General features: G+C 47.1%; 1 protein-coding gene across 1 annotated transcript in view; it reads left to right on the forward strand.

The window, feature by feature from the left end:
• kirrel3 (kirre like nephrin family adhesion molecule 3) overlaps positions 1-26,427 on the forward strand; it is a 131,434-nt gene that overhangs the window by 40,507 nt on the left and 64,500 nt on the right. The window contains exons 4-6 of the mRNA XM_033049550.1: positions 3,510-3,637; positions 7,187-7,313; positions 13,018-13,118. Of these exons, the coding sequence (XP_032905441.1) occupies positions 3,510-3,637; positions 7,187-7,313; positions 13,018-13,118 (356 nt within the window). The remainder of the gene's footprint in view (positions 1-3,509; positions 3,638-7,186; positions 7,314-13,017; positions 13,119-26,427) is intronic.

Consider the following 26,427-nt stretch of genomic DNA (forward strand, 5'->3'; position numbering starts at 1 on the left):
TCCATTCTTCTACCTCTGTGATTGGCACCACAGCATCAGTCTTCCTGCTTCCATTCACTTCTTCTCCCAACTCTCAGCCACTCCCGACTCCTTTAAATTCCATCTCAATTTTTCAAACCGCAACCACATCAACGCCCATAAATTCCCAAATTGCCAATGCCCATTCATTGCCAATCTCTCAACGCCCATTCATTCCCAATCTCCCACTGCCCATTCATTCCCAATCTTCCAACGCCCATTCATTCCCAATCTCCCACTGCCCATTCATTCCCAATCTCCCACTGCCCATTCATTCCCAATCTTCCAACGCCCATTCATTCCCAATCTCCCACTGCCCATTCATTCCCAATCTTCCAACGCCCATTCATTCCCAACCTCCTAATTCCAATCACTTGCAGCCGCCTAATTCCCAGTCACTTCCAGTCTCACAAACCTCAGACCACCTCAGTGTCAAAAACCCCAGTCTCTTCCAGTCTCCCAGTTTCCCTACTTAACCACCATTCTTTTAATTCCAGACACAATCAATTACCCAATTCCTTGTCACATAAGTTCATGTTCATAAGTGATAGGAGTAGAAATAGGCCATTCGGCCCATCATCTACTCAGCCATTCAATGATGGCTGATCTATCTCTCCTGCCTTCTCACCGTAACCCCTGACATCCATAGTAATCAAGAATCCATCTATCTCTGCCTCAAGAATATCCATTGACTTGGCCTCCACAATCTTCTGTGGCAATGAATTCCACAGATTCACCACCCTCTGACTTAAAGAATTCCTCCTCATCTCCTTCCTAAAGGAATGGCCTTTAATTCTGAGTATGACCTCTAGTCCTAGACTTTCCCACTGGTGGAAACATCTTCTCCACATCCACTCTATCTAATATCCCAATCCTGTTAGCCCATGTCTCCCAACTCCAAATCAATCGCAACCTACCAACTTCCAGTCATTTCCTACATTCAAGTCTCTCCACATTCATTTATTAGACTGCAACCTTACATTGCCATTCCATTTCTCATTCCACTCCTCTGAATCTTTGAAGGATTCATTTCTCTCTTTGCCCAACCTCATGCTGGAATGTTGTTATATTATGAATCCAATTTCATTTGAAGCTCTTTGGTCTCACTCATAGAGTTATAGTCAACGAGTCACAGAGTCACAACTGTCTAACTGTTTCTTAAACGTCGGAATAGACCCTGCCTCAACTACCTCATCTGGCAGCTTGTTCCATACACCCACCACCCTTTGTGTGAAAAAGTTACCCCTCAGATTCCTATTAAATCTTTTCCCATTCATCTTAAACCTATGTCTTCAGGTCCTCGATTCACCTACTCTGGACAAGAGACTCTGTGCGTGTGCCCGATTTATTCCTCTCATGATTTTATACACCTCTATAAGATCACCCCTCATCCTCCAGCGCGCCCAGCATCCTCATCCTCGGCCTATAGCTCAGACCCTCTAGTCATGGCAATATTCTCATAAATCTTCTCTGTACTGTTTGCAGCTTAACAACATCTTTCCTACGCATTCCTGCAACGCCACACTTTAATTGTTGGTGTTGGCCTCTGGTGAAGGATCTCACTCCTCAGTGGATGGGATATTTATTGTGACATGTGTCTAGGCACAGGGAGATTCTTTGTGCACACCCAAGGTATACAAACCAAGTTAACCCATCGACACGAGTCCCATCTGCCCATGTTTGCTCCATATCGTTCTAAACCTTTCCAATCCATTAAAGCTGGATTACAGCATTGATGTAAGATTGTGACTGGATGCCATAACAGGCCTCACTCCCCACCAACATCCTCAGGACTTTCTACAGGGGTACGGTGGAGTCTGTACTCACGTACTGCATAAATACGTGGTACTCCACCTGCAACTCCTCGGACAGGAAGGCTCTGCAGAGGGTAGTGAGGGGAGCAGAGAGGATCATTGGCGTCTCCCTACCCTCGGTACAAGAACTGTTCCAGAGCCGCTGTCTGAAAAAAGCTCAGAGAATTGCTAAGGACAAACTGCACCCCCTCCACATACACCTGGATCTCCTGCCATCAGGCAAGAGATATCGAAGCATCAAAGCCCGGACTACAAGACTGCTAAACAGCTTCCTACCACAGGCTGTGAGGCTGCTAAACAGTCACTCTGTACTCACAGTCACTTGATTCCGCGGCTTGGCACGGGCACTTTAATAACTGGCACTGGCCACTTTAATAACTGGCACTGGCCACTCAAATCAGCTGCCCCGGACATTTTTTATGATTGGTTTTATTGTATTTTAACGTTGTGTTTTTACCTGCTTTAACTATTTATACTGTTCCATCAGGGACTGGATGTTTTTAGTGTTATTATGTGTGAAATGTTTTAAATTTCATGTGCGATGCTCAGCTATTCCCTGGGAAACGTCTTTTCATTTTGCACTGTACAACTGTTGCTTGCAAGATGACAATAAAGGTTGATTGATTGATTGATTGATTGATTGATTGATTGATTGATTGATTGATTGATTGATTGATTGATTGATTGATTGATAACGCAGCAGTACAAGAAACAACATTCTCACCTTGGACGGAAAATGTGACAGGTTCACATTGTACTCCAGAGATTGAGCAAGGACAGGAATAGGCTGAGTAGACTCGCTGCATCTCTTGCCCGGAGTAGGGCAATCAAGAACCAGAGAGCATGGGTTTCAGGTGAGGGGGGAAAGATTTAATAGGAACCTGAGGGCTAACCCTTTCACACAGAGGGTGGTGGAACGAGCTGCTGGAGGTAGGTAGACAAAAATGCTGGAGAAACTCAGCGGGTGCAGCAGCATCTATGGAGCGAAGGAAATAGGCAACGTTTCGGGACGAGAAGTTGCCTATTTCCTTCGCTCCATAGATGCTGCTCCACCCGCTGAGTTTCTCCAGCATTTTTGTCTACCTTCGATTTTCCAGCATCTGCAGGTCTTTCTTAAACAAACTGCTGGAGGAGGTAGTTGAGGCAGATAGTATTGCAACGTTTAAGAAACATTTGGACAGGTACATGGATTGGGCAGTTTAGGGGGATATGGACCAAACGCAGGCAACGGTGGCTTGTGGAGATGGGACATGTTGGTCGGTGTGTGCAAGTTGGGCTGATGGGCCTGGTTCCAAGCTGTACGACTGTGATTCTATGACTATGAGTATTGTCACAGTCCTGTCTTTCAGATATGCTGTAAATTGAGGCTTTAACAAAGTTTTAGTATTTTAAAGAAGAACAGTCAAGAGTGTTTTCAGGCTCCTGTACCGTCTTCCCGATGGCAGGGGTGAAAATGAGTGTGTGGCCATGTTGGTGTGGGTCTGATGATGCTGGCTGCCTTTCTGAGGCATTGACTCATTGATAGTGGGAAGGTCAGTACAGAATAGGCAAAGCTGGCATCTAGGCCAACATTGACCCTTCAAACAGATGACTTAGTCATTAGTAGAACTAGCCCACCATTCACCATCTCTCACACCTCGTCTCTCTCTCTTTCTCTCTCTCTCTCCCCCTGTGCAGTCGGACCCCGGCTGACCTCCGAACCCCAATCGCTGGCCGTGGACCTGGGGTCAAGTGGTGTCTTCAACTGTGCCTGGATGGGAAACCCATCTCTCACCATCGTGTGGATGAAGCGAGGTTCTGGTGTGGTGAGTATGGGGCATGGCTTCAGTTAGTGGTGGGCTCCTCTCCTCACCTCACCTCACCCACCCACCCACTCCACTGGCTAAGCGGGGCCATGGGCTCAATGTGGCCTTTACAAACAGGCCCACGAAGGGCATCCACTGCCACATTCCACTCCCATTGGAATTAGTTTAGTTTGGAGATACAGAGTGGAAACGTGCCCTTCAGCCCACTGAGTTCGCACCGACCAGCGATCACCCGTTCACACTAGTTATCCCACTTTCTCATCCACTCCCAACACCAGGAGCAATCTACAGAAGCCAATGAAACTACAATGAACCTGCCCGTGGGACGTGGGAGGAAAACGGAGCACCCGGAGGAAACCCCCACGGTCACAGGGTGATCGTGCAAACTCCACACGGTGAGAACCCGATGTTAAAATTGAACCTAAATCTCTGGTGAAGTGGGGCAGCATGGTGGTGCAATGGTAGAGTTGCTGCCTAACAGCGTCAGAGACCCGGGTTCAATCCTGACTACGGGTGCTTGTCTGTACGGAGTTTGTACGTTCTCCCCGTGACCTGTGTGGGTCCAGGAAATCCCACACTCCCACACTCCAAAGATGTTTGTAAGTTAATTGGCTCGGTAAAATTGTAAATAGCCCCGAGTTTGTTAGTGTGCGGGGCTCGTTGGTTGGCACAGACTTGGTGGGCCGAATGGCCTGTTCTGCATTGTATCTATAAACTAAACTAAACGAGACTGCAGGTGTAACGTTAACATATTGCAGAGGAAGTTCACCAGCAATCTCTCAGGGACAATTTGGGAAAACTCACATTCTGGTTTTGCTCTCATCCCTGGAATTAATAATGTTCAGGGATATTCAGGAAGAGGTTACTAGGGAAATTGACGAGGGTAAAGCAGTGGATGTTGTCTATATGGACTTTAGTAAGGCCTTTGACAAGGTTCCTCATGGAAAGTTGGTTAAGAAGGTTAAACTGTTGGGTATACATGCAGGAGTAGCAAGATGGATTCAACAGTGGCTGAATGGGAGAAGCCAGAGGGTAATGGTAGATGGCTGTTTGTCGGGTTGGAGGCAGGTGACTAGTAGGGTGCCTCAGGGATCTGTGTTGGGTCCTTTGTTGTTTGTCATGGACATCAATGATCTGGATGAAGGTGTGGTAAATTGGATTAGTAAGTATGCAGATGATACCAAGATAGGGGGTGTTGTGGATAATGAAGAGGATTTCCAAAGTCTACAGAGTGATTTAGGCCATTTGGAAGAATGGGCTGAAAGATGGCAGATGGAGTTTAATGCTGATAAATGTGAGGTGCTACACCTTGGCAAGACAAATCAAAATAGGACGTACATGGTAAATGGTAGGGAATTGAAGAATACAGTTGAACAGAGGGATCTGGGAATAACCGTGCATAATTCCTTGAAGGTGGAATCTCATATAGATAGGGTGGTAAAGAAAGCTTTTGGTACGCTAGCCTTTATAAATCAGAGCATTGAGTATAGAAGCTGGGATGTAATGTTAAAATTGTACAAGGCATTGGTGAGACCAAATCTGGAGTATGGTGTACAATTTTGGTCGCCCAATTATAGGAAGGATGTCAACAAAATAGAGAGAGTACAGAGGAGATTTACTAGAATGTTGCCTGGGTTTCAACAACTAAGTTACAGAGAAAGGTTGAATAAGTTAGGTCTTTATTCTCTGGAGCGCAGAAGGTTAAGGGGGGACTTGATAGAGGTCTTTAAAATGATGAGAGGGATAGACAGAGTTGATGTGGACAAGCTTTTCCCTTTGAGAATATGGAAGATTCAAACAAGAGGACATGACTTCAGAATTAAGGGACAGAGGTTTAGGGGTAACATGAGGGGGAACTTCTTTACTCAGAGAGTGGTGGCGGTGTGGAATGAGCTTCCAGTGGAAGTGGTGGAGGCAGGTTCGTTGGTATCACTTAAAAATAAATTGGCTAGGCATATGGATGAGAAGGGAATGGAGGGTTATGGTATGAGTGCAGGCAGGTGGGACTAAGGGAAAAAGTTGTTCGGCACGGACTTGTAGGGCCGAGATGGCCTGTTTCCGTGCTGTAATTGTTATATGGTTATATGGTTATATAATTTAGGTGGAGATTGATAGATTCTTGATTAGTAAAAGTGTCAGGAGTTATGGGCAGGAGAATGGGGTTAGCAGGGAGAGATAGATCAGCCATGATTGAATGATGGAGTAGACTTGATGGGCTGAATGGCCTAATTCTGGTACTGGAAGTTATGACCTTATGAAGGTCAGGCAGCCTCACTGGAGAACATGGATAGATTATGTTTCGGGTCGGGACCCTTCTTCAGACTGAAGAAATGTACCGACCCAAAACATCATCAATCAAAGAGAGGGCCAAGTTAGATGTGAGAGGGCAATGGAGAGGACAAGGTGGGGGTTCCCTGAAAGGGCCATGACACTCTCCCCTCAGTGTCAGTGAGGGGGTGATTGTAAGTCCCGTGAAGAGAGAGCACAGTGTATGGGATTGAGTGTGGGGCTGTCTACCACTCCCACTGAGGCAAGCTGGGTCTGACTGAAACTGGACTCCGTCTGTGAGGTGCCCGACCGTGGGTGAGAAAGTAATGTTTATGTTTGCCTAAAATGGGACACCTTGATAGTGTCCTCTGTGATGTTCAAAGGAAAGACTCTGAACTCTTTGTATACACTTGGGGCACCAAATTACAGCTGGTAAGATGAATTATCAGAACACATCCCCACCCTCCTTCCAAGTGTGTGGATATTGGGAATGAGAGAGTGTGGATGTTGGGAATGAGATTGTGGATATTGGGAATGAGAGTGTTGTTATTAGGAATCAGAGAGTGTGGATGTTGGGAATGCGAGATTGTGAATATTGGGAATGCGAGAGTGTGAATATTGGGAATGCGAGAGTGTGAATATTGGGAATGCCAAGTGTCAATATTGGGAATGAGAGAGTTGGATATTGGGAATGAGATTGTGGATATTGGGAATGAGAGAGTGTGGATAACCGGACCTGTGGCCATGACCTTACTCAGTAGCATACTAGGCTTGATGGGCCGAGTGGCTTCTATTGCTTATCTTGTGGTGGTCTAATTGCACTCACTGCCCTGGTCCTCAGTCATTGCTGAGATGGTGACCTGGGTTGGGAGGGGTGGGGTGGGGAAGGTGGACAATGACCTACAAGCCTGAAACAAGAGGTCAGCATGGTGGCGCAGCGGTGGATCTACTGCCTTAGATCACCAGACACCTGGGTTCGATCCTGACCAAGGGTGCTGTCTGTACGGAGTTTGTACGTTCTCCCCGTGACCTGCGTGGGGATTTTGGGATCTCCTGTTTCCTCCCACACTCCAAATACGTACAGGTTTGTAGGTTAATTGGCTTGGTATAAATGTAAATTTTCCCTAGTGTGTGTGTAAGGCAGTATTAATGTGCGGGGATCGCTGGTCGGTGAGGACTAGGTGGGCCGAAGGGTCTGCTCCCGTGCTGTATTTCTAAACTAAAAGGTAAGGAAGTGGCGATGTCCTCTAACGTGTCTGCCCTCTCGTCCCGCTCCTGCAGGTTCTCAGCAATGATAACATCATGACCCTGAAGGCCGTCACCCAGGAGGATGCTGGGAAGTACGTCTGCCGGGCTGTCGTGCCGCGAGTTGGTGCCGGCGAGAGGGAGGTCAGCCTGACCGTTAATGGTAAAACACTCCACTCTTCACAGTGTACCGTGCGGGGGTTACTGAGTCTCACTGTGACTCCCACACACTGACACACACACTGACACATACACTGACACACACCGACACAAAGACACACACACTGACACACACACTGACACACACTGACACACACACTGACACACACACTGACACACACACTGACACACACACTGACACACATACACACACACTGACACACACACTGACACACACACTGACACACATACACACACACTGTCACACACACACAATCACACACACTCACACATACCGACATACAGACACACAGACTGACACACAGACACACACACAGACACACACACTGACACACATACACACACACTGACACACACACTGTCACACACACACAATCACACACACACACACTGACACACACACTGACACACACACTGACACACACACTGACACACACACACACACTGACACACACACACTGACACACACACTGACACACACACTGACACACACACACTGACACACACACACTGACACACACACACTGACACACACACACACTGACACACACACTGACACACACACTGACACACACACACACACACTGACACACACACTGACACACACACACACACACTGACACACACACAGACACACACACTGACACACACACTGACACACACACTGACGCACACACTGACGCACACACTGACGCACACACTGACGCACACACTGACACACATACACACACACTGTCACACACACACAATCACACACACTCACACATACCGACACACAGACACACAGACAGACACACAGACTGACACACACACTGACACACACACTGACACACACACTGGCACACACACTGACACACACACTGGCACACACACTGACACAGACACACACACAGACACACACACTGACACACATACACACACACTGACACACACACTGTCACACACACACAATCACACACACACACACTGACACACACACTGACACACACACTGACACACACACTGACACACACACACACTGACACACACACACACTGACACACACACACACTGACACACACACACACTGACACACACACTGACACACACACTGACACACACACTGACACACACACTGACACACACACTGACACACTGACACACACACTGACACACACACTGACACACACACTGACACTGACACACACACACAGACACACACACTGACACACACACTGACACACACACTGACACACACACTGGCACACACTGACAAACACACACTGTCACATATTGTCACACAGTGATAAACACACACTGACACACACACACACACTGACACACACACACACACACACTGACACACACACTGACAAACACACACACTGTCACATATTGTCACACAGTGATAAACACACAGTGACACACACATATTGTCACACTGTCACAGTGATACAGTCACACACCATCACACAATGACACACACACAGTGACAAACACAGTGACATGCACACACACACAGTGACACATTCATACACCATCACACAGTGACACACATACACACAGTCACATAGTGATATACACACACACACATACACACACATATGCACAGTCACAGTGATATAACGCACAGTGACTCACACACACACAGAAGCACACAGATGGACACCGTGCCACACACAAACACACAAACTCAGTGACATACTCACAGTGACATGCAGACACACACTCAATGATCCGCACAAATACATCCACATGCATACACAGACATGTAGGCACACAGGGACACACACACACAGTGTACGATCACAATCACATGCAATCACGTAAACAATCATATATAAATATGCACAGGAGTCTGCACAGTTTCATTTAGTTTAGAGATGCGGACAGTGCGGAAACAGGCCCTTCGGCCCACCAAGTCTGTGCAGACTAGCGATCCCCGCAGACTAACATTATCCTACACACACGAAGGACAATTGACATTTATACAAAGCCAATTAACCTGCAAACCTGTACGCTTTGGAGTGTGGGAGGAAACTGGAGTTCCCTGGGAAGACCCACATGGTCACGGGGAGAAGGTATAAACTCCGTACAGACAGTGCGCATAGTCAGGATCGAACCCGGCTCCCTAAAGGGCCGGTCCCACCAGCATGCGACTGCATGCGGCGAGCGTGACCTAACGTGGTCGCTTGAGCCGTAAGGCCTCGCGGGGCCGGTCCCACTTTGATCGCCGGAGCCGAATGGAGTTGTGCGGGGCTGGTCCGGACATCGCGCGGGGCTCTGAAAAACTGACACTGTCCAAAAATCCCGCGCGGCAACGGCCTGTTGGCCCGCAGCCGCATTGTGGCCATACGCAGTGCCTCGATGGGCGTATGCAGCGTCTCGACACCGTACGCAGCGTCTGGACGCCGTATGCAGCGTCTTGACGGCGTAGCCTAGCGCGAGGCGTTGCACGATGACGTCACCGCCCGACGCCGTGCGACGTCCAAATTCAGTCGGCCCGCCTCCTGCCCAGTGATTGGTGAGTATGATGTCGGGACCAGCCCCGCACAACTCAAGACCACTCCGCGGTTGAAAGTGGGACCGGCCCCGCGAGGCCGTACGCCTCAAGCCACCACGTTTGGTCACGCTCGCTGCATGCAGTCGCATGCTGATGGGACAGGCCCTTAACTGTGCCGTTGCACCGTAACACCATATTTGCATATATTTGTGCAAATATGGGCAGTATATATATCCAAATATTTCCACACCCACAAGCAAACGCACACACACACAAGCACGGTCTCATTCACACAGCCACACAGTCTCACACATGCACACACCCACCCACACACACGCACACATAGTCACACACAATTTTACACACACAGTGAAGCACACAGCACACACACACACACACACACACACACACACACACACACACACACACACACACACACACACACACACAGTCACACATGTAGTCACACATGTAGTCACTCAGATAGTGACATGCACATGATAACGTGCACACAATCATGGTGAAACACGTGCGCTCACACAGAGATATTCACAGTGACACACACAAATGTACACAGTGGTCTCATACACACCCACACACAGTGGCACACATACTCACGATCAATGGCACACGCGCACTCAGTGACACACTGATGCACACCGAGTGACGCGTTCACAACGTGACACACTCACACACATACTCCAGACAGTTACAGAGCCAGTGATTGTCACACTATGTGTGTATGTGTGTGTGACCACACACACCATGTAGTATGTAAATATATTCACACCCACGAGTAAATGCACACACACGCGCACACACACGCGCACACACACACACGCGCACACACACTCACACACATACACACACACACACACACACACACACACACACACACACACACACACACACATATACACACACACAAACACACACACACAAACACACACACACAAACACACAAACACACACACACACACTTTTATTTATTGATGCATGCATGCATTTAGTTGTGAGGGTACATTTACACAAACAAGCAAACAGACACAAGGCATCAAGCACATAATTGGCAGCTGGAGATAATAATACAGTACAAATTGAGTAATGCTGGGGGGTGGGGGGGGGGGGGGTGCACTTGTATAAACTGCAGTAGTTTTGGTCAGGGCCTTAGATCAGCGGAGCACCAGGATATGTTAACATTGGCCGGTCCCCTGTGTCTCTGTGAAGCGATGTCTAGTGCGGTTTCTACCTGTGCTCCCACAGTGCCTCTTCCCCAACGTGGTTCTGGTCCAGTATTAATTTGCAGGAGCAGTAAGGCAACGTCAGACCACTTCTATCTGATGTGTCGGACGGAACCACAGATGCTGGTTTAAACTGAAGATAAGCACAAAAAGATGGAGTAACTCAGCGGGTCAGGCAGCATCTCTGGAGAAAAGGAGTAGGTGACATTTCAGGTCGAGACCCTTCTTCAGTGAGATTCAGGGGATAGAGAGATATAGAAGGTGACACAGAGAAATATAGAACAAATAAATGAAAGATATGCAAAACAGTAATGATGATAAAGAAAACAGGCCATTGGTCGCCATGTGCTAGGTGGAAACAAGTTACAGACAATGAGACTCAACATGACTTCTTTGAAACTAGAACAACGACTTGGGTGGGGGTGGAATGGAGAGAGGGGGGATGCAAGGGTTACTTATAATTAGAGAAATCAATATTGTGGGTTGTAAGCTGCCCAAGCGAAATATCACTTCTATCAGATGCTGGGCCATTTGCGGCCAAGCCCAAATATTCTTCTTGAAGGAAGATAAAAGCAAAGTTTCACAGTTCAGATTGATTTTAAATGAAGTCTGGAAAGGCAATTAGGTTCTCGTGGAACAAAATGCCCAGAGTAGGGGAAGCGAGAACGAGAGGACATAAATTACTATTAAAACACAAAGTACGTGCTGTAACACTAGGATGAGCGCTCAACCAAGAAAACCAAACCTAATGCCAAGGAAGTATCTGAACTGCCTATACACATTGATGCTGTAGCTTGTTGCCACGCTGTATGAGGGGAGAAAAAATTAATAGGAACCAGAGGGGTTCATTTTACACAGTGGGTGTACGGAACGACTTGCCAGAGGAGGTAGTTGAGGCTGGTACTATTGCAATGTTTAAGAAACATTTAGACAGGTACATGGATAGGATACGTTTAGAAGGATATGGGTCAAATGCAGGCAGGTGGGACTAGTGTAGATGGGACATATTGGTCGGTGTGGGCACGTTGGGCCGAGAGGCCTGTTTCCGCGCTGTATCACTCTATGAGTCTATGACTCTGAAATAGCAAATCCTCATGAAGTTTGAATGACATGAAATGCTGGAGTAACTCAGCGGGACAGGCAGCATCTCTGGGGTGCTGGAATGAGTGATGTTTCAGGCCGAGACCTTTCTTCAGACTGAAAATCACGGGAAAGGGAAACGAGAGATGATGTAGAGAGATATACTGTAGAAGAACGAATGAAAGATATGAAAAAAAGTAACGATGATAAAGGAAACAGCTGTTTGTTGGGTGAGAACGAGAAGCTGGTGCGACTTGGGTGGTGGGGGATGGTGAGAGAGGGAATGCCGGGATTACTTGAAGTTAGAGAAATCACTAATCATATCACTGGGCGGTAAGCTGCCCAAGCGAAATATGAGGTGCTGTTCCTCCAATGTGTGCTGGGCCTCACTCTGACAATGGAGGAGACCCAGGACAGAAAGGGAATGGGAAGGAGAGTTAAAGTGTTTAGCAACCGGGAGTACAGGTAGGCATTTACAGTTCCTTCCTATACATGAAGACTGAGTGAGTTTTGTTAATCCCGGCATAAGATTTTGTACTGAGCTGTAATCTCGTCAGCACTCCATGCCCTTCAACGGAATCCCTCTTGCTCCTCCCCAGCCACCAAGAGGTCTTCACTGCTGAAGTAGCTGAACCCAGCTCGTCTATTGCACATTCTGTGTGCAATTAGCCTATAAAATATTCATTAAAATGCAAATTTATTTCAATTAGGCTTCTAATAAATAGCAATTATATTCAACATAATTATGTGCGGAGCTCGCCCTGATGTTAGTTGTTCATTTGGAAAGGGTGTATTACAAGCAGTGCTGGTTTGGATGAGTGGTCTAATGTAATAAAGTGCTTTGGTGGGTCGGATGTGTGATTTGTTTATGTTTCGGCTTTCAGGGCCTCCCATCATCTCCAGCACGCAGATGCAGCATGCCCTGCAGGGGAAGAAGGGCCAGATCAAGTGCTTCATTCGTAGTACACCTCCTCCCGACCGAATAGTGAGTGACTCGGCAACTCAGTGAAAGCAGCGGCATGCCGGCACTCCCTCCGCATATCCGCTGGTGGTGTTTTAACAAGGGTTTGAATGGGAACCCGAGGGGCATTGTTCGCATGCACAGGTTGGTGGGTGCATGTTACAAAACCACGAGAGGAGTAGATCGGGTGGACGCACATCATCTCTTGCACAGAGTAGGGGAATCGAGAACCAGGGGACATAGGTTTAAGGTGAGGGGAGGAACTCTAAATTAAACTGAACTAAATAAAGGAAAACAAGGGGTAACGTTTTCACACAAAGGGTGAAAGGTGGAAGTTGAGGCAGGTTCCATCGCAATGTTTAAAGGGCCTGTCCTACTTGTGTGCCATTTGCGTGTCATTTACACGACATCATTTACGCATCAGGACGCACGCATGGTGCGCATTACGCATGGTGACGTAGGCAGTGATGCGCGGTCGCGCTTGGGTCCCAGGATTTTGGGTTATACAAAATCTTCGCGCGCCATCTGCGTGACGCGCAAATGACGTCCAAGTGGGACAGGCCCTTTAGAAACATTTAGACAGTTATATGGATAGGGCAGATTTTGAGGGATATGGGCCAAATGCAGGCAGGTGGGACCAGTGTAGATGGGATGTGTTGGCCAGTGTGGGCAAGTTGGGCTGAAGGGCCTGTTTCCTTGCAGTATCACTCTATAACTATGATGTTGCCAAAAGGGTGATCTTATACATGTGTATAAAAATACATGAGGAGAATAGAGAGGATGGATGCACAGTTTTTTTACCCAGTGTAGGGGAATCACGAACCAGAGGATATAGGTTTGTGCACATGTTTGTAGTATATGGAGATGCGTGTGTGGTATCTATACACTCTGGGCAGCTTGATTGTAACCATGTATATTATTTTCGCTGAGTAGATAGCATGCAACAGAGAAGTTTCCACTGTACCTCGTGACAATAATAAACTAAACGAAATTAAACCTAACTGAAGTAAACTAACTAAATATGAGAAAACCTCACAGATGTGAAGCGAGGAGCTCCACTCTACTGACTGGGGTAAAAGTAGATGCAATATATCACAGAACATTGCACAACACTGAAGATAGACACAAAAACCTGGAATAACTCAGCGGGTCAGGCAGCATCTCTGGAGAGAAGGAATGGGTGACGTTTCAGGTCGAATTTTTCAGACTCGAACTGTCAGAGTCTGAAGAAGGGTGTCAACCCAAAACGTCACAAGTTTCTGGAGTAGTTCCTGAAGATTGGAGGGTAGCTAATGTAACTCCACTTTTTAAAAAGGGAGGGAGAGAGAAAACTGCTGTAGCTTTGGGAGTAACAACAGCAGCAGCAGGAGCTTAGCAAGAGATACGACTGATTGGCTCTAGCCCAAGTGGGAGGAGAGAAGTGAAAACAGTTAAAGTACAGGTCAAGGACAGGCAGACTTGACTCAGAACTGCTGTAGCTTTGGGAGTAACAACAGCAGCAGCAATAGCTTAGCAAGAGATACGACTGATTGGCTCTAGCCCAAGTGGGAGGAGAGAAGTGCGTCAGTGCTGGGAAAACAGTTGAAAACTGAGGAATTTGGTTTGTAAATTGGTAAATCAGGCAATTTATCAGTCAATTTAAGCAAGACTGTTCTTAGCGAGCGGCAGTGAGTGAGCGGCCTTGTGAGGGAAGTGCCCTGTGAGAAAAGTGCGAGTCTTTGGCTCGAGAGTCTTCGGAGAGGAGACGAAAGAAGGAGATGTCAGGCAAGCTGATTCAGTGCCATGCTTGCAGTATGTGGGAGGTCAAGGACACCGCCAGTGCCTCTGGCTGCTACAAATGCGAGAAGTGCATCCAGGTAGAGCTCCTGAAGGGCCGTGTTGGGGAACTTGAGAAGCAAGTGGATGACCTCCGGTTCGTCCGAGAAACGGAGTCGTTCCTCGACAAGTCCTACAGTACGATTGTTACACCTAAGGTACTGGAAGAGAGAAGGTGGGAGACAGTGAGAACGGGAGGGAAGCATGGAATGCCAACTTCCCCGGGTGTTGTACCTCTTGTGAACAGGTTCACCCACTTAGAAGCTGTCGGGACAGAAGAGGTGTTTACACTGGGCGACGGGCTGGCTTGTGATGCGAATAGGGCTGTTGAGCCAAAACCAAAAAGGCCTAAGGCAGGCAACGCCATTGTAGTGGGAGACTCCATTGTGAGAGGTACGGACAGGGGTTTCTGCGGCAACAGACGGGATGCGAGGATGGTGTGCTGCCTTCCTGGTGCCAGGATCCAGGATGTCACGGACAGAGTGCAGAAAATCCTCAAGGGCGAAGGTGAACATCCGGAAGTGGTAGTGCATGTCGGCACAAACGATGTCGGAAAGAAGGGGATGAATATTCTGCAGCATGACTTTAGAGAGCTCGGAAAAATGCTGAAAAGCAGGACCTCCAGGGTTGTTATCTCCGGTTTGCTTCCAGTTCCTCGTGCTGGCGAGAGCAGGAACAGGGAGATACAGGACCTGAACGTGTGGCTGAGGAACTGGTGTACGGGGCAGGGATTTAGATTCTTAGATCACTGGGATCTGTTTTGGGGTAAGGGGGAACTGTACAAAAGGGACGGATTGCATCTTAACAGGTGTGGGACCAGCATTCTGGCAGGCAGGTTTGCCACTGCTACACGGGTGGTTTTAAACTGAATAAGGGGGGTGGGGTGTCGAATGGGCTAGTGGAGGATGGAGTTAAAGGGAAAGGTTTTCTTAAATGTGTGAGCATAGAGACAGAGGGGTGTAAAATGAGGGTAGAAGCAATAGGTAGCAAGGTGAAAAGTAAAAGTGGCAGGCCAGAAAATCCAGGGCAAAAATCAAAAAGGGCCACTTTTCAACAAAATTGTATAAGGGGTAAGAGTGTTGTAAAAACAAACCTGAAGGCTTTGTGTCTCAATGCAAGGAGCATTCGTAATAAGGTGGATGAGTTGAATGCGCAGATAGCTATTAATGACTATGATATAGTTGGGATCACGGAGACATAGCTCCAGGGTGACCAAGGCTGGGAGCTGAACATCCAGGGATATTCAATATTCAGGAGGGATAGAGAGAAAGGAAAAGGAGGTGGGGTAGTGTTGCTGATTAGAGAGGAGATTAACGCAATGGAAAGGAAGGACATTAGTTTGCAGGATGTGGAATCGGTATGGGTAGAGCTGCGAAACACTAAGGGGCAGAAAACGCTGGTGGGTGTTGTGTACAGGCCACCTAACAGTAGTAGTGAAGTTGGAGATGGTATCAAACAGGAAATTAGAAATGCGTGCGACAAAGGCAAAACCGTGATAATGGGTGACTTCAATCTACATATAGATTGGGTGAATCAAATTGGCAGGGGTGCTGAGGAAGAGGATTTTTTGGAATGTATGCGGGATAGTTATCTAAATCAACATGTAGAGGAACCAACGAGAGAGCAGGCTATTTTAGACTGGGTATTGAGTAATGAGGAAGGGTTAGTTAGCAGTCTTGTTGTACGTGCCCCCTTGGGCAAGAGTGACCATAATATGGTTGAGTTCTTCATTAGGATGGAGAGTGACATTGTTAATTCAGAAACAATGGTTCTGAACTTAAAGAAAGGTAACTTTGAGGGTATGAGACGTGAATTGGCCAAGATTGACTGGCAATTAATTTTAAAAGGGTTGACGGTGGATATGCAATGGAAGACATTTAAAGACTGCATGGATGAACTACAAAAATTGTTCATCCCAGTTTGGCAAAAGAATAAATCAGGGAAGGTAGTGCATCCGTGGATAACAAGGGAAATCAGGGATAGTATCAAAGCGAAGGATGATGCGTACAAATTATCCAGAAAAAGCAGCATACCGGAGGACTGGGAGAAATTCAGAGACCAGCAGAGGAGGACAAAGGGCTTAATTAGGAAAGGAAAAATAGATTATGAAAGAAAACTGGCAGGGAACATAAAAACCGACTGCAAAAGTTTTTATAGATATGTGAAAAGAAAGAGATTAGTTAAAACAAATGTAGGTCCCTTGCAGTCAGAAACAGGTGAGTTGATCATGGGGAACAAGGATATGGCGGACCAATTGAATGACTACTTTGGTTCCGTCTTCACTAAGGAAGACATAAATAATCTGCCGGAAATAGCAGTCAAAGTCAAAGGAGTTGGAGGAATTGAGTGAAATCCAGGTTAGCCGGGAAGTGGTGTTGGGTAAATTAAATGGATTAAAAGCCGATAAATCCCCAGGGCCAGATAGGCTGCATCCCAGAGTACTTGAGGAAGTAGCTCCAGAAATAGTGGATGCATTAGTAATAATCTTTCAAAACTCTTTAGATTCTGGAGTAGTTCCTGAGGATTGGCGGGTAGCAAACGTAACCCCTCTTTTTAAGAAGGGAGGGAGAGAGAAAACGGGGAATTACAGACCAGTTAGTCTAACATCGGTAGTGGGGAAACTGCTAGAGTCAGTTATTAAAGATGGGATAGCAGCACATTTGGAAAGTGGTGAAATCATTGGACAAAGCCAGCATGGATTTACAAAAGGTAAATCATGTCTGACGAATCTTATAGAATTTTTCGAGGATGTAACTAGTAGCGTGGATAGGGGAGAACCAGTGGATGTGGTGTATCTGGACTTCCAGAAGGCTTTCGACAAGGTCCCACATAAGAGATTAGTTTGCAAACTTAAAGCACACGGCATTGGGGGTTCAGTATTGATGTGGATAGAGAACTGGCTGGCAAACAGGAAGCAAAGAGTAGGAGTAAACGGGTCCTTTTCACAATGGCAGGCAGTGACTAGTGGGGTACCGCAAGGCTCAGTGCTGGGACCCCAGCTATTTACAATATATATTAATGATCTGGATGAGGGAATTGAAGGCAATATCTCCAAGTTTGCGGATTACACTAAGCTGGGGGGCAGTGTTAGCTGTGAGGAGGATGCTAGGAGACTGCAAGGTGACTTGGATAGGCTGGGTGAGTGGGCAAATGTTTGGCAGATGCAGTATAATGTGGATAAATGTGAGGTTATCCATTTTGGTGGCAAAAACAGGAAAGCAGACTATTATCTAAATGGTGGCCGACTAGGAAAAGGGGAGATGCAGCGAGACCTGGGTGTCATGGTACACCAGTCATTGAAAGTGGGCATGCAGGTGCAGCAGGCAGTGAAGAAAGCGAATGGTATGTTAGCTTTCATAGCAAAAGGATTTGAGTATAGGAGCAGGGAGGTTCTACTGCAGTTGTACAGGGTCTTGGTGAGACCACACCTGGAGTATTGCGTACAGTTTTGGTCTCCAAATCTGAGGAATTACATTATTGCCATAGAGGGAGTGCAGAGAAGGTTCACCAGACTGATTCCTGGGATGTCAGGACTGTCTTATGAAGAAAGACTGGATAGACTTGGTTTATACACTCTAGAAATTAGGAGATTGAGAGGGGATCTTATAGAAACTTACAAAATTCTTAAGGGGTTGGACAGGCTAGATGCAGGAAGATTGCTCCCGATGTTGGGGAAGTCCAGGACAAGGGGTCACAGCTTAAGGATAAGGGGGAAATCTTTTAAAACCGAGATGAGAAGAACTTTTTTCACACAGAGAGTGGTGAATCTCTGGAACTCCCTGCCACAGAGGGTAGCCGAGGCCAGTTCATTGGCTATATTTAAGAGGGAGTTAGATGTGGCCCTTGTGGCTAAGGGGATCAGAGGGTATGGAGAGAAGGCAGGTACGGGATACTGAGTTGGATGATCAGCCATGATCATATTGAATGGCGGTGCAGGCTCGAAGGGCCGAATGGCCTACTCCTGCACCTAATTTCTATGTTTCTATGTAAAACGGGAATTACAGACCAGTTAGTCTAACATCGGTAGTGGGGAAACTGCTAGAGTCAGTTATTAAAGATGGGATAGCAGTACATTTGGAAAGTGGTGAAATCAATGGACAAAGTCAGCATGGATTTACGAAAGGTAAATCATGTCTGACGAATCTTATAGACTTTTTCGAGGATGTAACTAGTAGAGTGGATAGGGGAGAACCAGTGGATGTGTTATATCTGGACTTTCAGAAGGCTTTCGACAAGGTCCCACATAAGAGATTAGTATACAAACTTAAAGCACACGGTATTGGGGGTTCAGTATTGATGTGGATAGAGAACTGGCTGGCAAACAAGAAGCAAAGAGTAGGAGTAAACGGGTCCTTTTCAGAATGGCAGGCAGTGACTAGTGGGGTACCGCAAGGCGCAGTGCAGGGACCCCAGCTATTTACAATATATATTAATGATTTGGACGAGGGAATTGAATGCAACATCTCGAAGTTTGCGGATGACACGAAGCTCGGGGGCAGTGTTAGCTGTGAGGAGGATGCTAGGAGGCTGCAAGGTGACTTGGATAGGCTGGGTGAGTGGGCAAAGGCATGGCAGATGCAGTATAATGTGGATAAATGTGAGGTTATCCACTTTGGTGGCAAAAACAGGAAAGTAGACTATTATCTAAATGGTGGCCGATTAGGAAAAGGGGAGATGCAACGCGACCTGGGTGTCATGGTACACCAGTCATTGAAAGTAGGCATGCAGGTGCAGCAGGCAGTAAAGAAAGCGAATGGTATGTTGGCATTCATAGCAAAAGGATTTGAGTATAAGAGCAGGGAGGTTCTACTGCAGTTGTACAGGGTCTTGGTGAGACCACACCTGGAGTATTGCGTACAGTTTTGGTCTCCAAATCTGAGGAAGGACATTATTGCCATAGAGGGAGTGCAGAGAAGGTTCACCAGACTGATTCCTGGAATGTCAGGACTTTCTTATGAAGAAAGACTGGATAGACTCGGATTGTACTCGCTAGAATTTAGGAGATTGAGGGGGGATCTTATAGAAACTTACAAAATTCTTAAGGGATTGGACAGGCTAGATGCAGGAAGATTGTTCCCGATGTTGGGGAAGTCCAGGACAAGGGGTCACATCTTAAGGATGGAGGGGAAATCCTTTAGAACCGAGATGAGAAAAACATTTTTCATGCAGAGAGTGGTGAATCTCTGGAACTCTCTGCCACAGAAGGTAGTTGAGGCCAGTTCATTGGCTATATTTAAGAGGGAGTTAGATGTGGCCCTTGTGGCTAGAGGGATCAGGGGGTATGGAGAGAAGGCAGGTATGGGATACTGAGTTGGATGATCAGCCATGATCATATTGAATGGCGGTGCAGGCTCGAAGGGCCGAATAGCCTACTCCTGCACCTATTTTCTATGTTTTCTATGTTTCTATGTCACACATTCCTTCTCTCTGGAGATGCTGCCTCATCCGCTGAGTTACTCCATCTTTTTGTATCTATCTGCAGTTCCTTCCTACACATTCCCCAACACCTGTCAGGCAATCACTGGCACTTCTCCATGTCACCTACACTCTCTCTCTCTCTCTCACAAACCCATCAACTCCTGTTGTGTGGAAAGGAACAAGGTAGGACATCATCGTGTGAGTGAGTGCAGGTAATGCCCACATCCTATGCTTAACAAAATTACTGGAGGTCTGTGTTTATCCAAACACACCCATTCTCAAAGCCTCACTTTGTCAGGAACCCAGTAGCACAATAGTTAAAGTACAGGATTAGTAGAGGGAGACGTCTGAACATTCATGTGTAGGCAGTTGTCTGTCTTTTCACCATTTTATTTTTATTTTTTGTTAGTTAAAGTGTTTTGTTTGGAGGTCTAGACTTTTTTGTGTGGGGGGTGGGGGGGGGAAGGGGGAAACTACCTTTCAGGGTCCCTACCTGGTCGGAGAGGCAGCTTTTCTCCGGGCTGCAGCTTCGACCCGTCCTCGCGGCCTACCAGCGGGCCAGGAGCGGCGTTTCCTGTCGCTTCGGCGGCGTGGAGCGGGCGATGCCTTGCCTGGGTCGCTGCGCTGGAGCTCCGGTGAGCTGAGACCGCCGGGTAAAAACATCGCGGAGCTGCGGGTCTGAGGAGCGGCCAGCTGCGAGCGGCGGCACCGAACTTTACACCGGGAGCCTGGGATCTCGCGACGAGATCGCCAGTTGTGGAGCTCCAACCGGCGCGGCCTTGTCGGCTTCGGAAGCCGCGGCCTCCAGTACGGAGGCGGCCGTTCCAGGGTTCCCATGCCGCTGTGAGGACTCTCCAGACTACGGAGCACCACCACCCGGCGAGAACGGCCAGGAACATAGGGCCTCCGTAGAGGCAACTGTGGAGGCCTCAATAGGCCCGACTATGGGTGAACTGGGGTTGGGGACTGGACTTTGTGCCTTCCCCCATGGTGGGAGCCATTGTGGGGGGATGCTCTTTGTTTTTTAGACTCTCATTGGTGTTATGTCTGTATTCTTTTTTTGTGTGCTGCAAAATGGCAAAAAGCATTTCACTTCACTACACCTCGGTGTATGTGAATGTGACCAATAAAATACCTTTGATACCTTTGTTACCTTTGAAGGAACTGCAGATACTCGTTTACACTGAAGATAGACACAAAATGCTGGAGTAACTCAGCGGGACAGGCAGCATCTCTGGAGAGAAGGAATGGGTGACGTTCCGGATCGAGACCCTACTTCAGACTAGTTATGGAAAAGGGAAACAAGAGATATAGACGATGAAGTAGAGAGATAAAGAACAATGAATGAAAGATATGTACAAAAGTAACGATGATAAAGGAAACAGGTCATTGTTAGCTGTTGTGCAGGAAGGAACTATATGCTGTTTTAAACCGAAGATAGACACAAAAAGCTGGAGTAATTCAGCGGGACAGGCAGTATCAATCAAGAGAAGGAATGGGTGACGTTTCGTGTCGAGACCCTTCTTCAGTCTGTTAGCTGTTTTTGGGTGAAAATGAGAATCTGGTGCGATTTGGGTGGGGAAGGGATAGAGAGAGGGAAAGAGGGAGGAAATGCCGGGGTTACTTGAAGTTGGAGAAATCACTATTCATACCACGTAAGCTGCCCAAGTGAAATATAAAATGCTGTTCCTGTTGTATCTCCTACTAGTCAATGAGCAATTTTCAGTGACCAGGTAACCTAGTAACCTTTGGGATGTGGAAGGAAACCAGAGCACCCAAAATAAACCCACGTGGTACAGGGAGAGCATGCAAACTCCGCATAGACAGCATCCGAGGTCAGGATTGAACCCAGGGTGTCTGGAGATGTGAGAGCTGAACTACTGGAGCCACTATCCATGTAGTTCTATGTTCTATGTTGCCCCACTTTCTCATCCACACCCAACATACGGGGCAATTTATTGAGGCCAAGTGACCTACAGGCCCCACATCTTTTGGATTTAGGAGGAAACCAGAGCATCTGGTGAAAACCCATGTGGTCACAGGGAGAACTTGCAAACCCGGGTCAGAGGATGTAGGTGTAAGGTGAGGGGGGAAAGATTTCATGGGAACTCTAAATTAAACAAAACTAAAAAAAGGAAGCTAAGGGGTCACTTTTTCACACAAAGGGTGGTGGGTGTATGGGATGAGCTGCTGGAGGAGGTAGTTGAGGCAGAGACTATCCCAATGTTTAATAAACATTTACTCAGGTACATGGATAGGACAGGTTTTGAAGAAACCCCGGTCTCTGTTAGATACTGCATGGGAACAGGTTCTTTGACCCACCGTCCAACATTTAGTCATTTGCCTGCGTAACTCCATAGGCGTCAGCATCAACCTTACTTTGCAAGAGCTCCCATGATGAAACTTGGGTGTTTTCACTACATTAGAGGTGCTTTATGAATGAAGATTGTTATTGTTGAGCACCTCAGTTGCCAAGACAGCCTGAAGTTCCCCACCCTCAATCACAACCCTCAAAAACTGCCATCAACTCAATGGGCCAAATGGCCTTGTGCATCATAATGAACAGGAGAAATTTGGAAAGGAGAGGGGGAGAGGTACGGGAGGAAATTTCAGAGGCCATTTTCTAGCAGCTGAGGCACAATCTGTGATGCTGGAGAGAGTCGCGGGATTGTCACTAGCAGGTGTTGGTTGCCGAGAGCCATCTTTTCTTCCAGATGATCTGGCTTCCTCCCACATCCCAAATATACGTGGGTTTGGAGGTAGACCGGCCTCTATAAATTGCCCCAAGTGTGTGGGAGAGTGGGATAACATAGAACTGGCGGGAACGGGCGATCGATGGTTGGCGTGGACTTGGTGGGTCAAAGGACCTGTTTCCATGCTGTATCTCATAGTGCCACAGCGGTAGAGTTGCTGCCTTACTGCGCCAGAGACCCGGGTTAAATCCTGACTACAAATACTGTCTGGACAACGTTTGCATGATCTCCCCATGACCACGTGGGTTTCCTCCAGATGCCCTGGTTTCCTCCCAAATCAGAAAGACATGGGTGTTTGTAGGTCAATTAGCCCCAGTAAATAGCAGCATGTGTGTAGGGAGTGGATGAGCAAGTGGGATAAAATAGGACATAGAACTATACGGATAGGACTGATTTAGTACATGGATTGGACAGGTTTAGAAGGATGTGGGCCAAATGTGGACAGGTGGACTTGTGTAGATGGGACATATTGCTGGTGTGGGCAAGTTGGGCCGAAGGGCCTGTTTCCATGCAGTAACACTATGACTAGTGTGATGGTCGGCATGGACTCAGTGGGCCGAAGGGCCCGTTTCCATGCTGTATCTCTAAATTAAACCAAAAAACGTAAACAACATCCTCTAGCAGCAATGCAGCAGTGCAGAGAAAATTAAGTAAACCTTGGAAATTTATTTTTGAAAAGCATAGAAATAAAAAGAAATGTAATTCTTGCATGTGAGTGGAGAACCTGCAGTGAGGAACATCTGGTGCAGCCCATACAGTGTGTAATTAGACTTGTAGAACATCTACCAGCAATTGACAGCTGTACAGATGTTCAAGTCTTAATTTCTTCCCTAGCTAATGGCTTTTTTATTGCAGCAAGAAGCCCCCAATGGATCAGCAGAAATAAAAAGTGAATCATTTCAGAAATAAAAGTGCATGATGTAGCTCACAAATCGCAGCAATGTTCAGTTTCACCGCGCTGGTCTCAGACTTGCACTGATTAGCTCAGGGGCGAGACTGGGGAAGATCTCTGCTCAGTACTGCCTAATGACGGTACAACGTGTGACTGCTCACAGTTCAATTCGGTTAACTACAGCATAGGGAAGTCCTGTGAAAATCGAAATCAGGACTCATGGTGCAATGTCTTTGCACTGTGTTTAGCAAAGGGTTCTCCATAACATCTGCTGTTAACCCTCAAGAACCCTGAATTTGTTCATGATTTGGAAATGACTGGTGACACAAAATGCCCAGAAACGACAATAAGTGCTGGAGGAACTCAACGGGTCAGGCATCATCTGGGTTGAAGGGGAAAAGATTTAACATCAATCTGAGGAGTAACTTTTTCACAAAAATGGTGGTGGGTGTATGGAACAAGTTGCCAGAGTAGGTAGTTGAGGCAGGTATTATCCCAACATTTAAGAAATAGTTAGACAGGTATATGGATAGGACAGGCTTGGAGGGATGTGGTCCAAATGCAGGTAGGTGGGACTAGTGTAGCTGGGGCATGTTGGCCGATGTGGGCAAGTTGGGCTGAAGGGCCTGTTTCCACGCCATATCACTCTATGACTATCTCTGGAGACCATGTATAGGTGACATGTCGGGTCAGGATCCTTCTTCAGGCTGATTGTAATGGGAGGGGGTTAGAGAGCTGGAAGAGAGGTGAGGGTGGGGCAAAGTCCGGCAAGTGATAGGTGGATACAGCTGGGTTGGCAAATGAATCGACAAAGGCCAGAGATGAAAAGTTAAAATGTGTGACATAAGAAAATAAGCAGAGAAGGGGCATGAAATGTGAAGCCAGAGGAAGGGGTATAGGTGGAAGGGCAGAAGGGGAATGGGAAAGGGAGAATGTGTGTGCAACCAGGTGGGGCACCATGAAGAGAGGTTGTGTAAATCACTTCTCCCGCACACATTCAATCCAATTTCTCTCGATAATCCTATTGATCTGATAGAAGTTTAAAATCATGAGTGGAATAGATCGGGTGGCAGCATAGTGTCTCTTGCCCAGAGTAGGGTCATTGAGAACCAGAGGCCATAGGCTTAAGGTGAGGGGTGGGAGAGATGTAATAGGAACCTGAGGGGTAACTTTTTCAATAGATTAGGTAGATGCACAGAGTCTCTTGCCCAGAGTAGGTGAATTTAGGACCAGAGGACATAGGTTTAAGGTGATGGGGAAAAGATTTAATAGGAATCTGAGGGGTAACTTTTTCACACAAAGGGTGGTGGGTGTATGGAACGAGCTGCTGGAGGAGGTAGTTGAGGCAGGTATTATCCCAACATTTAAGAAGCAGTTAAACAAGTGTGTGTATAGGACAGGTTTGGAGGGATATGGTCCAAATGCAGGCAGGTGGGACTAGTGTAACTGGGACATGTTGGCAGGTGTGGGCAAGTTGGGCTGAAGGGCCTGTTTCCACGCTGTTAGACTCCATGACTATGACTCTTTGACTCTAACATCTACTGGTGTTGTAGCATCTCGTGGTGGGTGGTGGTGCTCCAAGTTATTCTAGGCCATGCATTGGCATCTTTCAACGATCTGGCATTACCTTGGCCACTGCTCTAGCGTCCTAGTGCTCTGACATCACGCCGTCTTGGAACAGTGCCATCCTTCCTGGCCCAGATCATTGGAGGTTGTTCCTGCATTGCACATTGAACAACACAACACAGGGCCAGGCCCTTTACCCCACAGTGCCTACGCCTAAGAATATACCAAGGACATACCAAACGCTTATCTGGATGCACATAATCCATGTCCCTCCATTTCCTGCCTATTTCTTAACAGTCGCTATTGTTTCTGCCTCCTCCTCCAGCAGCAGGTTCCAGCAACCCACCACTCACTATGTCAAACAGTTGCTCTGGACATCCCCTTTCATCTTTAAGCTGTGCTCTCTCGTATTTGATATAGGAAAAAGGTTCTGACTGTCTACCCTATCGATGCCTCTGGTCATTTTATAAATGCCCATCAGGTCTCCCCTCAATCTTTGGTGTTCCATGAGAAGCAATCCAAGTTTGACCAACCTCTCCCTGAAGCAAATCCCCGACCCTTCATGCCAATAATACCCTGCATTTATACAGCCCTTTTCACATCCCGGGGCATTGAAGTTGCACAGTAGAGTTAAGTTACACTGAGCCACGCCAGTGATGGGGTTGGAGAAGGTGGGTGTTCAGGACTTCTTGAGAATGAAGAGGTAGACATTCCAGCATCTGCAGTTCTTTCTTAAACATTGAGAATGAAGAGGTTTACTGCAGCTGGAGGCACGACCCTCCAAACCCATAGAGGGAATCACAGAGTCGCTGAGCTATATAGTGAGGAAACAGGCCCAATGCCCATGCCTACCAACACATCCCATCCATATCCCTCTATCCTATCCTAT

The sequence above is a fragment of the Amblyraja radiata genome, chromosome 33, assembly GCF_010909765.2.
Source record: "Amblyraja radiata isolate CabotCenter1 chromosome 33, sAmbRad1.1.pri, whole genome shotgun sequence".
In the NCBI taxonomy this organism is placed as follows: domain Eukaryota; kingdom Metazoa; phylum Chordata; class Chondrichthyes; order Rajiformes; family Rajidae; genus Amblyraja; species Amblyraja radiata.